General features: G+C 40.3%; 1 protein-coding gene across 3 annotated transcripts in view; it reads left to right on the top strand.

Annotated features, from left to right (window-relative positions):
- The window catches only part of EPB41L4A (erythrocyte membrane protein band 4.1 like 4A), a 132,577-nt gene extending 116,967 nt beyond the window's left edge, over nt 1-15,610 (top strand). For all 3 annotated transcript variants that reach the window (XM_074570353.1, XM_074570350.1, XM_074570352.1), the window contains 6 exons: nt 4,184-4,303; nt 10,072-10,119; nt 10,750-10,818; nt 11,708-11,818; nt 12,690-12,771; nt 13,393-15,610. In XM_074570353.1, coding sequence (XP_074426454.1) covers nt 4,184-4,303; nt 10,072-10,119; nt 10,750-10,818; nt 11,708-11,818; nt 12,690-12,771; nt 13,393-13,521 — 559 coding nt within the window. In that variant the 3' untranslated portion in view covers nt 13,522-15,610. The remainder of the gene's footprint in view (nt 1-4,183; nt 4,304-10,071; nt 10,120-10,749; nt 10,819-11,707; nt 11,819-12,689; nt 12,772-13,392) is intronic.
- The last annotated feature ends 413 nt before the right edge of the window (nt 15,611-16,023 follow it).

Below are 16,023 nucleotides of genomic sequence, written 5' to 3'. Positions count from 1 at the left end.
CCCAGATTCTACCATTTCATGTCACTGCATCCAAGACTTCCTTCAGCCTTCACATCCCCAACAAGCCCCTCATTTTTGTACGTTGTACCTAAATGACTGTCTGCTCAGGTATTTTGAATGAGATTTCAGGAATCAAGTCTTCAGAGTTGTTTGTTTTAAGAGAATTTATCATTATGTAAACGTAGCTTGGTATCATATCACCAAAAAATGAGGAAAAAGACATCTCTAAGTCAACAGATGAATGATGATAGTCTTATGACTTTCCATTTTACCATCAAATCTCCCTGCAAACAATGCCCAGTTTGTCACTGTGATAGCTATTAATATCAACTGGATTTATTTCACAGGCCAGTAACAAGGATTTTTTTTCTATAAGACATAAATCAACTTGTTCCCTTGTGGAAGCAAAAAGTGAAAATGAAAGGAAGGTTGTAATGGACTTGGAGTACAAGGGCAACATTTTTTTCATCAGAAGTATCTTTAAATAGAAACTTAAGTTTTGAGTTAAATTTCTTTCCACTGTTTTTGGTTTTGTTGTTGCTGTTGTTATCTCCGTTGTCAAGAGAGCTAAAGATTTTGCCCCAAAATTGTTATGATTTGATCATTGCATCTAAGTAAAGTATTTTAGGTAGATTGTGTTATGTTGGTCATCCTTTACATTGTTAAATGTGAGCATAGTACCTCTCTTTGCAGCTGCAAAATGAATGCTTTATTGCTTCATACCTCCATCCAGTAGAGTTCCGCTGTGGTACAACAGTACTTTGAGCGTGCTGACACTGCTTGTTTTAACAGCTGCCACACTACTTTATATATTTAGATTTTTCTGTATTTTGCTCAAATTAAAGAGATAAATAACAATCATGAACACTGCTGTATTTTACAACAAGTAGAAGAAGGGAGTCAGAGTAGAAATATGAAGTACTTGGAGATAAATGAATGCATTGCTCAGGACTGTGCTTGCCACGCAGCAGTAGATATATAAAAATGTCAATATTGTTATTAACAATGACAAGTAAATAATAATTGAGTTTAGTAGAAGGGCATATAAGGAAGAAAGCATAAGCAGTAGTGGATGGCTGAGCATGTGACCAAATGAGAGTAGTTATGTGTGGGGAAAAAAAAAGTAAGGTGTGGATGGAAAATAAATAAATTGGGTAAGTACATAAGAAGGTAAATAAGACATCTTTCAGTGAGATATGTAGCAAAAGTCATTGTAGGGGAGAGAGAGGAATGAAATATGGAAAAAAATGGGAAACGAAATGTTTTTGTCACATCAGTTCTCTCAAATAAAAACGGTGAACATATGTATAAAACTGAATTTATTTAGGTGGGAGAAGAAATGCTGATGTAGAATGGGATTGCAGTGTGGGTACGTGATGAAAACTGAAGCATATATAGAGGAATAGACTCAATACTAGCAAGGCTGTTTTCAAAAGTATGAAATGATACACAATTCCCAACTCAGACTTCTGTTTTCTCTTGGCTGTGGTTAGGACATCATGCTCTTTTAATAAATAGTATTGAAACTTTCCAGTGGCCTCTACAAGGCACAAAAACTGTAGTATCCTGAGTTTCAGACACTAAGCTTTAGTTCCAGTTTTTTTCTTCAGATTGTGTAAAAAATAATGCAAGAGAAATACATTGCAGTATAACAGAATGGAGAAAACTTCAGGGAAATAAAATCTCATCTTACAGTGGTCCCAAATTTGGCAGAAGAGTTGCTTCCTTCTCTATGTTCCTATCAAAGAGCAGTCCTGTGATGTAGCGTTGTTCTTCATCAATCTTCGGTAGCTGCAGGGGGAAGTGTCTCCAGGTAGCCCTGTCTGCCATCTGTGTGCTGAAGTAACTCTTGGAAATGACTGAACCCAAGTGTCCAAAGTGCAGTAGAGTCCTACTGGTGTCAAAGTATACACATCATCTAAGATTGTGACCACACCAAAGGAAAACAGGGACTCCTGTAGGTATGCTGTTTGTCAAAAGAGTCAGTGAATGACATTTTAGAAGGAACCTAAGGAATATGTAAAACTTCTGCATGATGGGATCAGTGTGGTCTAACCAGAGGCATATCTGCTAATGCACTTATCCCAGCATCGACAAATTAGGATTTCTTTGCTGTGACCATCTCATAGTAATGCTACTGAGGAATGATAGTGCTTAGTTTGAATTTTTTCTTTCTCTTTTGTTGTTAACATTCTGTTTAAAAAATGGTCTTTAAGTGATGCTGAATAATGTTTGAATTTTTGTTGGAAACTGTATATTATTGGCAGCTATTAGGTTCTCCAAAGTCTTGAAATCTTTCTTTCTTTTATTTTGTCCTTCTTTACCTTTAAAACAGGGGGACTTCTATTTGTGTAGAACACTTCTCTGTTGTCACTGCAGTTTTACTCCCTGTTAGGCAGGAGGATTTGCATTAGTAGAATGGACCGGAGCAGAAATGATGTGTTTACTCCCTTAATGAGAGGTCATTTGTGGTCATCGTGGAAGCGTGGTTTCAAACACGAGGTGCAGGGTCTCATGTGCTCTGTGCCAGACTACGGAACTCGTGCTCTGCTGCCTTGTGTGGGTTTCCTGAGAAGAATGAGTGGCTCCTGGTTATTTTTCGGCAAGCATCTGAATGCCTCCTTCAGAGTACGGCTGTCTACTTGACCTGTTAGGAGTTGTTTTTCGGGAGAGGTGGAGCCAAGTACTGGCAGGAGGACGGACCCACCACCCTCGGCAGTGGCACTGGTCTGTCAGCCACGTGTCATCTTTTTCTGCAAGTGACCGCCGTATGTGCGAGGCAGTTGATGGTGTTTATACCATGTGGGGGTGATTGCTGTCTCCACAAATTGGATTATACAGGATGAAAATCACAATTCATTACTTGTTGCTCTGTGAGTCCTACTAAATCCTTAGGTAGAAGTTTATGTTAATCTCTGTCACCAGATTATAGATTTAAAAAGGCTTGCTTAGAAATCAAAACCTCATGTTGCCGTCTTCTGCAGATGCTCAGTGCCGTTTGGTGGAGTTGTGCCTGTTTACAGTAGCTGGGGCTTCTGCTCAAAATTAATTATGCATGTGAGAGAAGATCTGATTAAAGGAAAAGCAGCAGCCTGCATAGCCAGTTTAGCCTCATACAATTCAAAACTCAAGGAGAAAGGTACATATGTAGTGAAGAGCAACAACAGCTGCGTACTTTGCATTTCCTAGGAGTCACGTCTCCATTGTAATCCCTTTATCTCTGTTGGATTGTTTGTTTGTTTTACCTGTCAGTCTACCTGTTTTTTGTTAAGCTCCTCTGGATTCCTCAGTATGCCAGTCATACTGTCCTATCAGACAGCCCACTCTTGGAGTGGTATTTTCCAGGGTTGTTTCTAAATCCCTGCTGAATTTTAAATTCCCTGCTGTGACCAAAGCACGTCCATTTGTTCCACCTTAAGTGTTTCATCACACCGCTCATATCTGCAACCTCAAAACTGCCAAGCATCTGTAGAAATTTGAATGGCCAAACGCTGGCACGCCACTTGGCCTTGCTGGTTGCGTCAGTGTAGAGTTACTTCAGCAAAAAGAAGAAGAAATAAAAGCGTATCATGTCGTTTAGAAGCACACAAGCAGAGGTGGGGGCTGAAGCCACAGGGGACAGTGCAGACGGGGAGCAATGTCTGGGTCAGCCAGGGAGGTCTGCATGCACCCTGGGCTTTACTGCAGGTCAGAGTGAAGGGACCACTTCCCCGTGAGTGGGAACTCGCCAGGGGCATCCCTGGGGGATTTCCCCTGGATCCTGGGAAGGTTTACATGCCACAACAAAATGTTTGGAAAAGTTGTAGTAGTACAGCCTTGTGTCATGATGTGGGGCTTACACTTGCTGCAGATGAGGTAGGCGGGAATATGTAAACAGGAAAAAAATTCTAGATGTTTGTCTTGGACTGGGAAGACGAATTCAGGTTGTGGGCCTGTCCTTAAAGGCCTGGGTCATTTCATTTTTGGATTATTCTGTTTCTAAATAACAAACCAATGAGTTTTCTTTGATGCGGGTTCTTACCTTTTAACGTAGTTTGGGAACATTAGTTAACATTTAGCAAGATTGAAGATTGAAGTATTGCATTGCAGGAGCTGGATTTTTGTGGGGAAAAACTAACCCATTGCTTCTCAGAGCATCCTGCACCAGAGACTTCAGACTAAGCTCCTGCTACTTCTTTTGCAGATTACGGCAAGAGAATGACATGGTTGACTCGGCTCCTCAGTGGGAAGCAGTGCTACGGCGACAAAAGGAGAAAAACCAGGCGGATCCAAACTACCGTCGATCCAGGCACAGATCTCGATCGTATGTAACCCTTGCCTTCTTGGACGTGAAAATTAAGGCTGCTGTAGCATGTTGGAAAGCAGGAGGAATATCTCCAGTGTTGTGGTGGCCCTCAGCTGCTGAGGAACAGAGACTTTCACATGGCACGTTCTCACATTAGCAGATTTGTCTTTGTGGTCAAACTTCCTTCCTGTAGTGGTTTGAATTTCAGGGCTTTGTACCAGAGCTGGTTAGAGGCTCTCTCCATCACCTTGAATGGAGTCCTGGATGGTTTTGTGGCTCACTGAACATTAGTTCTGTAATGAGGACAGCAATTCCCCAGCGATTCTGAGCAGCAAGTCTGTGAAAACATTCAGATTTTGTGTGATAGGTGCAGGCATTTTTGTGAAATGCATGCACACTTGTTTAATCATTTAATGTCTGCAGTATTGCTCCAGATGAGACCAGCTACTGATGCCTCCATGTCAAATTACCTTTAGCAAGCAGCAGTCAATGATTTGTTGCATCCTGATGTCAGGATGGAGCCATGCTGCCAGGCAGCGCCGTTCCTGCTGACAGCTGGTTTTGACATGGTGAAGTTGTTGGCCTCTAAAACCGATTTTCTCAAACTTAATGAAAATGCTGGTTTCTTTTAATTTATATTTTTCTCCTAATGACAGGTGTTTGGGGTATAGACGCACTGTTTTGTATCGTGTTTGTATCAAGCTTAATCTACCATCCAAGTAACCATCCAGAGCAGCGCCAGCATCATCGTGAGGGGCAGGGCAGGGAAGGGCAGGGCAAGGCAGGGCCGGGGGGGTTTGAGGATTGCCAGGAGGGGCACAGGGAGAGAAGGCAAGGCCTTTGAAACTGTATCCTCACCCGCCCCGCCTGGATAACGTGGGTGAGTCGCCAGCCCTGATGCTGATAGTGTAACGTGTTGCCTCTGTAACTCACATAGGTACTTTCCATCACCATCTTTTCTTAAATTTACCTTTCATGTTAAGACTTACCGAGAGAAACTGTATAGTGCCTTAAACGATCATTTCATTCATGCCGATTGAAACTGTAATCCGCACTGAAGTTTCCAGTATTAAAATCTGCTTGAGTTCTGTTTTCAGTTGGCCTCGTTGCTAGAACTTGTTTCTGTCTCCAGTTTCATAGTGTACAGTTTTCATTCTTTTATGAGAAATAGAATTTGCCATTAAAATTCCAAATGTTGGAATTTCTACTTTAACTGGCTTTGTACAGACTTGTTCACTTTCAGCTGCACAAAAGTCAAATGTTATTAGGTGTAATTAAACAATGATATATTACTAAAAATCAGGAATATTAAAGCTCACTTGTATGGAATCCACAAAATATAGCTGATTAAATTTGATTTAAATTTTTTTACTATGTACAGAAACTGCTGTAAACTAGGAAATGTACTCAGTTAATAATAGTTAGATTAAATTTATAGCCAACTTTTCTTTTTTCCCATAGGCCAACTAAATTTCATTGCTTGGACAGCATGGGCTCCCTCTTGTGGCTAATTTAACTTATGAAATGGGGTTTATTTTCCAGCACAGTGACATTCTGTTTTATTTCTACTACTACTAACAAAAAATGTGAATGTGTAGCACCTTACTGAACAAGGGAGGGTCCTAGGTGAAGCAAAGAAATGAGGAAATCCTAAAGATTTTGGATGGCTTCTCATTTTCTTTTCCCTATTGTGTTAGTGATGAATATATTCCTTCTTTTTGTCTCACTCTTCAATTTAAAAAAACAAAACCAAGACAACGAAATAAGCCCAAACTTCTCAAGTATGGCAGAGATCCTTAATATGTGCAAGTAGGAACTAAATAAAGTATAATGGGAATTCCTTTCAAAGTGCTTTTAAAAAAAGTTTAGTAAAAGGCGTTTTAACTGTTAAACTGCAGTAGGTTATAGGAGCAGTTATTTAATTTATTTTGGCTCAGCTGTTTGCTTACATGACTGGATGCAGGTCAGAGGGAAGGGAAACATATGATTCCCTAGGGTGTAGGGTACGGTTGGTTTTATTTTTAAGTCTGGTCATACGGTCATTTCAATTTGCACATTTAACAGTTGATACAAACCCTTCATTTCAGTAGTACGCATAAGTCTTCCACGTTAAGTTCCTTACTGCAGTCAGCTTAACTAGAGGTTCACTTTGGAAGCGTGAAGTAATAGCTGAAATGTTTGTTACTGTGCCTGGCACAGTGCATTTCATTTGTTTGATAATGACTAATATCAGTCATGGGTGGTGGGGAGGCGGTGGCTCCTTGGTCTTAGGAATAAAAATATTTGACAAGAATTTGACCTTTCTTTCTCCTAAAGGAATCAGCAAATAGAGCGAGCTACAAATTCTAGTTCTACAGGGTTTATTTTCAAGAGTTCATGTAAAACATCTGTGTAGCCAAAGGGCTTTTTTTAATTAAGAAGGTTGGCCATTAAAGTTCCATGGCTATTTAAATTTACCATTCGTGACTTAAACTGAAATATTAATAAGGGTGCAGATGCGGACACAAAAAATAATTTAGACCTTATTAATGTGTAGAGTTGTTCAAGCTTGTGAAAATGAAATAAAAATAAACAAAAACCCTCCTGGAGACTCATCACTTAGTGGGAATTCCCCTTAGGTTTCTTGTGCATTAGACAATCTGATTGCTACTGATTCAGATACTGCAATAGGACAATCTGAGTGTACATTATGTGTCAAAACTGTGCGTTCTTAACCAATTCACAGTAAAAAGATGAAAACGAAGTGAAAGAGGGATTGTGATCTGTCTTTAAAGATTTAATAGAAGGATTGTTTTGTTGTGGGCTGTTAAGAACTGTACAAACATGAATTTCCCATGCAGTATATGCCATAACTACATTTCACCTTAATAAGACCTTTCTTTTTGTAAGCTTTTCTTCATTTTGCCTTCAAAGGAAGCAAGAACAGGCCTTTGTGAGGAAAATGCTTTTATTAAGATACTTTATCTGTATCATATTTCTGGATATTCTTTTGTAGGGGGTTTAACTAGAATAAAGGCTGTGAGGTTATCCTGGTATGTATGGTAACACTTCTTAAACAGATGGAAATAAATAATATCAAGATGGGAATTCATAAAAGCAGTTCGCTCTGGGGAATTATTGTGTTTAGCCCTTTTCTTCTCCTTTTTTATTTTTTTCTTTCTCTTTTCTCCCCCCTCCATGAGATGCCATATTGCTAAGCTTGTATTTTACAAGAGTGACTTCCTTGTTAGTGTAGTTGCAGGGTGGAAGGAGGGAGAATGGCAGAGATCACAGACTTACATGGCTGGAGTTGGCCGCAGAAAGCAGGAGGCACAGTTCCTAGAAAATGGAGAAAGGAAGATGACTTCTTATTTAATCACTCTCTTTCCACGCTGCCCCACAATGTTTCTTACTGTAGGTGAGGCTTCCCATGATGTTTGATGATAGTGAGACTTAAGGCCACATCCTGAACCCTTGTATTTCCATGAATAAGTAAAAGCGGTGAGCTGATCAGATGGGTCAGTGGTGTGCACAGTACCCTGCTTTGTGGGGATCCTGGGTTTGGGAGCAACCTTGAGGCTTTGCTTCCTCAGGCAAACTAGGGCTTGTAAGCATTACAAAGCCTCCCTGGAGAAGCTGGCATTTTTCAGGGAGCTTTCGCATTCCCCACTGCCTGATTATTCAGCCTCAGAAGAGGATGCCTATCTTTCCAGCCCCGGGGTGAATGCAGGGTTTGCAGCTGCTAGTTTGTGAGCAGGGGGTTGCGTGGAAGGAGAAATCAATTCAAAACGGAGTGGTGAAAAAGGCTGTTAAATGCCACTGCATACCAAGGTGCTGCATCAGGGAGTTAAAAACAGCATGGACAGATGCAAGAAGGAGAGATGGAGAATTAAATGCAAGAAGGGAGAAGGAGAGATAGGAGAAGTGAAAAAATAATGCGTTATAATAAACACAAACACATAAAGCAACTATGAACAATAATAAAAATTGGATTGCAAGCTATTCATGGCCGTAACTGTTGCCATCATGAGGACCTGAGCAGTCAGAACGGACAACAAAGGGCTCTGTCAAGGACAGGAATCATCTGGGGCGGCTGCGTTGCGCTGCCTGGAAAGCCATCGCCACCTTGGAGCCCAAGAAGATTATGGATTAGTTCATATTAGTCCCACTAGGGAGACGCAAATGTAAGGTTGTTTCTCACCCTTCTGTTTATCTCTGGTATTTATAAAGCAGTGAACTAATATCTCCCAGTACTTCTGCACCTGTAAAATCTAAAAAAAACCAACCCCAAAACATTACCACCCTTGAATAACCTGCCTTTACACTAATTGTAAAACGTTTACTGCAATATAGAACATTATTGCTAGGCTGAAGTCTGGAAATGAGCCAAACACAGTAATGGTGAAATAAGAAAACCGTGAAACTGTTAGTGCTAGAGACCACTTTGGAATTATTTCTGCTACAGCTCTGTCACTGGGAGAGAGGATTTAATAGATGCTAAAACACAGAACTCTGCTGTCCTCCTTGATCTTCATTTAAATTTGGATTATATCACTCCAAAAGCATCTTTGAATATGATAGGCCCTTTGTTTAAGGGAAAAAAAAAGCAAGCTGTGTGATCTGATGATGTAAGACTTAATCTTTAGAAACTGTGACTTCAGAGGGAGCATTTATGCATGCTGAATCTCTCTAAAAGTTGCATCCCTCACATTTCAGATGGTGTGGAACAGTCTAGCTGTCGACATTGAGTTTGTATAGAATCATAGAATGGTTTAGGTTGGAAGGGACCTTAAAGATCATCTAGTCCAAACCCCTGCCATGGGCAGGGACACCTCCTACTAGACCAGGCTGCTCAAAGCGTTATCCAAATGAAAAGTTACCTGATGTCTCTGTGCAAATGAAGTCCTGGCCACTGTGTAAAATGCCTATTTAATCTATTACTCTGCACGGGTTTAAGTGAATACTAGGTGCAACTTCAGCAACAGCAGTGGTTTTGCACTAACCTTGCAAAAAAACAGGGTAAGAAAAATAAAAATAAAAGGGATCCAGTTTGGAGAGAGTGTCTTCTGTGAGGCATGCCATTCAGGCTTGCTTTACTTCATCTCTCTGTCTGCAACAGGGAAATTACAATTTTGGTTTAGTACTTTCTCTGCAAATGAATACTTGCTAAAATATTTGTGTGCGTGAGTATGTGTCGTTGCTAATTTGGTTGGTTTGTTGTTATTTTTTTGTCCTGGACATCACAAAGGTGAATGAAGTGAGCAGAAACCCTTCTTGGAAATGACCAGGAAGCAAGAGTCTGTACTGTGATTGCACAGCTGAGCGACAGGTCCTCTCCACTGGTGCTCACTGGGAATGGCCAGGGATTACTGGTGTGCCAGCCTGGTGTGGCCTGTCCCTCCTCCTGCCCACAGAGGGCTCCGTGGGCCACAGGACATTTCTGAGGGCCTTTTACAAAAGTGTTATTCCAAAACACATTGTTCCTCAGCTGGGTAAGGGGTGGCAGTAGCCAGGCACTGATTTGGCTTGGGAAATCGTGTTTCTATTTTGTGCATACTCTTGCTGAAGGCTAGTGGAACAGGAATTGTGATTGAGAGCCTGGTGTTCAGGAAATAACTTTTCAGTTGAAATAAAGCAGTGAAGTTTAATGCATTTTCCGAGATAACAAACCTTAAAATTGAAGTCAGTGGTGGATTACATTTACCGTGATTTCTGTGCAGGGTCTGTGCTGTTAAAAGTTATTTGAATAGCAACACATCAGATGGTTTTCACATTTCTGCATTTGTTGTCTTTTTTGGTATTTATAGGAGAAGCCCAGATGTACAAGCTAAAGAAGAACTGTGGAAACATATTCAGTAAGTACGGTCCTTGTAGGGTCTGAGTGACTGCTTGGTTTGCCTCTAATGTAGTTATTCACAACCCCGGCACTGTGGCTATATGGCATTACGTTCTGATTTAGTTATGTGCCACAGTAAACTATGTGGGTGTTAATAACCTTCTATGTCTAGGAGATACTGCAGATCACTGAATGCACTGAATACAGATGACCATTGTATGTAGATGAATTATTAAAGAAGAATTTTAGAGATTTATTCCTCAGTGGCTTCCAAAATGTCTGTGTTTGTAATACTGATGCTTTTAGGATAATGCCCCATACTCTGTAGAGCTATCCGTTGGGAAGATAGTTATCTAGTCCAAAGCATATTCGATGTTTGGTATACACAATGTTCGTATATATTGTGAGGCGACAAGATCAGATTTGCAGGGAGGTGAGAGGAAGGTGGAACAGGATGTGACACGCAGTTGAAGCAATCAAGGTGGTTAGACACATTTCTTAATAGGTTTCCTATTTTGATGTCAAGATAGCCTCAGGGCTGACAGCAGCTTGTTTCAGTAAATCTTTTCAGCCTAATATAATAAAAATAAGAATGGTTTTGCAGTTGGTAGCTACTGTTACGTTTTTTACTTTGCCTAATCCTTTCTAGGAAGGAGCTTGTGGATCCATCTGGCCTGTCTGAAGAGCAATTGAAAGAAATTCCATACACTAAAATAGAGTGAGTTTATGTCGGGATTTTTCTTTGTGAATATAAAAACTCACTTTTCTTATTTTACTGTGAACTCTGTCATACTGAAATAGAAGTGGGTGTACAGATAGTCTCTAAACTTTTGTCTACTCTAAATGCTCATCTAGGATGGGTTGGATGAGGCTAGTTAATAATTTTAAAACCTAATATTTTCTCTTTACAAAATATGATAAAACCATCTTCATCTCTCCCTGTGTCTCCCACACACTCAGGAAACTACTGGATGTCTTCATGTCTCCCTGTGCCATCCATCAATCTGTTTTATGTTATACACTACAAAATCAGGGAGAACTGAATTCAAACAAGAAAATCCATTTATTTCCTAAACTTCTGCTTCCTTTAAAATTTTTATTCCAGTCATTTAAGGCACTGTTTGACCTGTTCGACCTTTTCCCTTGCTTGTCATAGGCAGCTGCCAGGGCGTAGCTATTCCTTAAGAACTGACATCTATTTTGCTGTGATAATTGCCCGTTTGGGATGCCATGTGTCAGTGCAAGCAGCTGCATGTGGCAGAAATGGGATCCCAGTTTGCATTATAATGTGCTTCCACGGCACCACTAAACAGAAAAGCTGACGCTGAAGCTGTATATATTAATGCATTCTTTATTAAATAGTTTCATTCTCAAATACAGGCACGCCAGTTTATGACCTTTGCACTTTTAAAGCATTGAATTCCAAGTACAGACTTGTCAGAAAAGCATCAGCCTTTTAAATTCAGCCAGTGCAGTAAATTCAGTCAGAAGCTCTCTGTTGTACTTTAATAAGAAATGTGAGGATCTCTCAGTCTGCAATTGAGTTTATGTTTCTGTGACAGATCTGGTTTACTAACCTACCGTCGTGAATTCTGTCTCTCTCTTAGGACTCAAGGCGACCCGATCCGCATTAGGCATTCACATTCCCCTCGGAGCTACCGTCAGTATCGGCGATCACAGTGTTCTGATGGTGAAAGATCTGTCCTGTCTGAAGTGAAGTACGTGAACGTGGTTATTAGCAATGGACTGGTTTAGTGTGGCCTGAACGTTGTTCAAAGATCATGGTTGGATTAGAAGTGGCATAAATGTGGTTGGTTGCTGGCAAAGGATTCAGGCAACCCTCTAAATAGTAGGTGTTCAGAGCTAAGTGACTCAAACAAGTACAAAAGCATTTGTTGTTCATTGTGGGCCACAGAGCCTTGCTTGATCCACTTGGAAGGGGGAAAAACTGAAAAAGCCAAAATAAACCTCTGTTGCTCTTCAATGGCAGGTCATGAAGTTGCCTAAGGGGTGAGAACTCGTGAGTTTCTTTCCCAATACCTTCATCCTTAATAGAGTTAAGACATCATCTGTATTAACTCTGTAATTTGTTTCATGGGAACTCCAGTAGAACCCTCTTCAGCAATGGGTGGGTCAGTCTTTCCTAGAAGACTGATTTGTAAGGGCCTACTTATGAGTGGAAAAGTGACAGCCCCATTCTCAGTTTTATTAAGGCCTTAAATATCAAAAGCGGGCCCCTGATGTCATCACCCACTTGGGAGGCTAGTTTTAGCTGGATGGCCCCCGACGGAGGTGCAGCACATCCATGATTTCGGGTGAGACTCATCTCACATGAAGTTGGGCTGCCCCTGTACGCTGGGGGGAGAGAGGCCCCTTGAGAAGGAATGGGATGGCCTGAAGGTGCCCACTGACCACTGAGGTGATAGCTCACTGTGTGACAGCTTTCAGATGTCTAGTCAGCTGATAAGCCTTTCGGATTTTGCTTTTCAGATCTATATAACTGTCTGTGTTAACTTTGTTATTCTGTCTTTGCATAGTTATAGTTTACTTCATTATAGCAATATCCATTTTGTAATATTGTAATTCCAGTGCGAAAACTGATCTGGTGCCTCCGCTGCCTGTTACACGATCTTCAGATGCGAAAGGTCCCAGCATCCAGTTGACTCAACAGGTTAGTAGTTGTGCATCCTTTGCAATTTTTCTTTTTTGGAGGGAGAAGGGGGAGTCTCGCTTACAGCGACAGGGAAGCTGGTATAGGTAAGGCTAAGCACACATGTATTTTGTAGAAATACGTAACTTGTGTGATTGAGTCCTGTTCAAAATTCACAGTCATATTTTCATTCTTATCCAATACAACGTGGCTTAAATTCATGCCCTGGAAGGAATTAATGTTACAATATTCAGTGTCCACAAACACCTCTCTTTTCCTTCTGCACCAGATGCCCTCACAACAGTGGCCATTAATTCCTTGTGAGCACTTGCTTGCAGTGTTTTGCTAAATATCAAATAATTAGTTGTGGCGTTTCCTGAATAAAGAGTATGAATCCAAATAGCACAGAGAGGCAGCAGCTGGCAGTGGAGAGAGGAGGCAAGAAGGGGAAAAAGTTCTGTTTGATCAAATAAATGTAGAGACTTTAATATTCCTGGTGTATATGTGTGTGTATATATATATATATGTACATAAAAATCGCTATATCCTTAGCCTAAGGCTGTCATAGCAGCAGGTATCAAAATACAGTATTTAAATTCTGCTACAATTTTTCAACAACGTGTTTTAATTTGTTCCTTTCAGAGACAGAACGGATCTAAAGACAGCCTAATAGAAGAAACATCTCAGCTATCCACTAACAATATCGATGGAAAACCCACCACTAAGATCATAAAAACTGTACAGGTGTCACGCTTCAAGGTGGAGACTTGACTGCCATAACTGACGATGGTGAATGGATTTTTTTCTTTGGAAATGGGGAATTTGTGTGTGTGTGTGCAAGGGAAGGAACTGAAGTCGACGTGGTAGCATTTCTTCAGGACACTCTGAAGCACAGCCTCCTTGTTGGGAAGGCCAAGCAATGCACTAGAACCACCGTTCTAGTGGTGTGACTGATCGAGGAGAAGCTGCCTGATTAGACAACCAAAAAGAAAAGTCTTAGTAGACCTGAATGATCAGCAGTTACATTTCCAAAAAATGAACAAAACAAAAAAAATTGCTGCAAGAAAACAGGCTTTATGGTCTGCTCTGTAACTGAATAGCCTTTTTCCAAAAAATGACTGTTAACTGACCAGGATGCTTCAAGAGAAGCAAAATAGTCATATTTTTGGCCAATTGTGCAATACAGTGTGATATGGGGAGAATTATCTTCACAATTTTATATGGGGATCAACTTATGTCCTGAGACATAAGGACTGATAGCTCTTACAAGATTTATTTTAGCCTAGCACAACAACAGATGCTCGTGTTGTTAATACAAATGTTGACTCAACCCGTTTCAGCTCAGAAATAATAGATTTCCAGAGAGTTCCAGAGTTCCAGAGGTGATACAGACCTACTTTCCCTTGGCAGTTTTAAGTGTTCTCTCAATTTTGAATGCCCTTTTATGTAGAGGGACTATTTAATTGAACATTCCATACCACAGAAATACATCTATCACCTTACAGTAAACCACACTGGGAAAAAAAAAATGGAGAATGTGTACTGACCCACCATATTTAGACTGCTTAGCAAGGCACTTAAGTACTGGTTAAATGAAACTTGTAGAGTAGGATTTAAGACAGCTAGCAAATAGCCTTTTGCCTTTTTTTTTTTTTTAAACTAGATTAGCGAAGTCTGCCTTAACCTCTTTTCATATGAGATAATCAATGCTAGTACCTTCCAATACTTTTCTCTGAGCCATTTCTACTACGATAAAATGACAAAGGCAGTATTTCAGGTATGATAATTGCAATTTTTTTCTGTTGTCACGGTAGGAATAGTAAGTTTTAACAATGCTGCACATTCATTGGGTTATCTTCTAGTACGTATCTGAAGTGATGCTATCTATCTCTTCTGTCCTATCACTTTGTACAAATGATCTGCCTCCCATTTGTCCACAGTCGGCACAGGGATGAGCCTTCTGGCATTGCTAACTTATTAAGAAGCTTAGGAAAATCTTGGTGTTGTGAAAGTAACTTTTGCTAGGCGTAATCCCCAAACTAAATATTGAATTTGTCAAACAGCATTGGAAAGGGCTGTAGTAGCTCATGTGCCTTTTTACATGAGTCCTCCTTAAACTCGACCCGCACCACCTCAGTGGTTTGCAGTGTTCCTGTGTCTTCTTGGGGGTTGGACTAGATGACCTTTAGAGGTCCCTTCCAACCCAAACTATTCTGTGATTCTACGCCTAGCAACACTATACCAGGGGACTGCAGCCCTGTCAGGAAGGTAATACTGTTTGAGAACTGGTGTGATCATAAGGCATCTAAGTTATGCTTTACAAGAGGCATGGGATTACTGATACACATTTTAACTAACAAAACTGAGAAGTGAAACCTTGTGTGATGTGTTTTATTTTCCACTTCATTTTTTGATTCTTTATTGTTTCATGATCTGAGGTGGTCAGGTGGATGCTACTAGCCAGGGTGATAGCCAAACAGTTTGTATATTCCTATCATAGGAATTGGTCTGCAGTTGTGAGATCCTGCATCGTGCCAGGGAAGGCAGATTCACTTCATATATATTTTTCTTTGATCACTTATTTGGGACAGTTCTGCTTCTTCAGTCTCAGTAAACAAGTCTATGGGAAGGAAAAAGCCTAGTGCCTCTCTGTGATAAGAATTCTGTTTTCATGGAGGTTCTTCAGCATTTTCTGGTTTTACTATAGATTTCATTCTAGGACATTGTTGGGCTTGGCTTAAAGTATTTGCTCAAACTGTTTTGGAAGTCTGTTAAATAGTTTCACTGTCATTGCTCCAATTTAACAGGATATTTTAAGATCTATTTATGACCCTGTGTAGTATTCTCACAAGCACCAGTTAAAAAAACCAAACCAAACAAAACAAAAAGAAAAAAAAACTCCACAACCCACCCCATCATTGTGGCAAAGATTAAGGTGATATAGATTAATCTAGAGCATCACAATCTTTTGGAAGACTACTGAAACACGACAAACCACACAAGAACTGGTTACAGTGTCTGCAGCAAAAGCCACTCATTATTTCTTCAAGGTGTTCCAAGCTGGAGCATTATGCACGCGCTTGTAGTTTGTTGCTTTCTAAATCATTACCATTATTCTGCATTCCTTACTCAGGCACAGGCAAGTAGAACATATCTACTTCCTTTAGGAGGATTTGTGTTGTTATTATTTGAGAATTGTCTGTACATAGTGTCCTTATCTTGCCAATCCTCAAATATTGATCAAGAAGAAAATTACTTGCAAGTTTTATATCC

This window comes from Larus michahellis, chromosome Z (genome assembly GCF_964199755.1).
Source record: "Larus michahellis chromosome Z, bLarMic1.1, whole genome shotgun sequence".
Classification (NCBI taxonomy): domain Eukaryota; kingdom Metazoa; phylum Chordata; class Aves; order Charadriiformes; family Laridae; genus Larus; species Larus michahellis.
The sequence above is the reverse complement of the archived record's forward strand: the minus strand, read 5'-3'. Positions and strand labels throughout refer to the sequence as shown.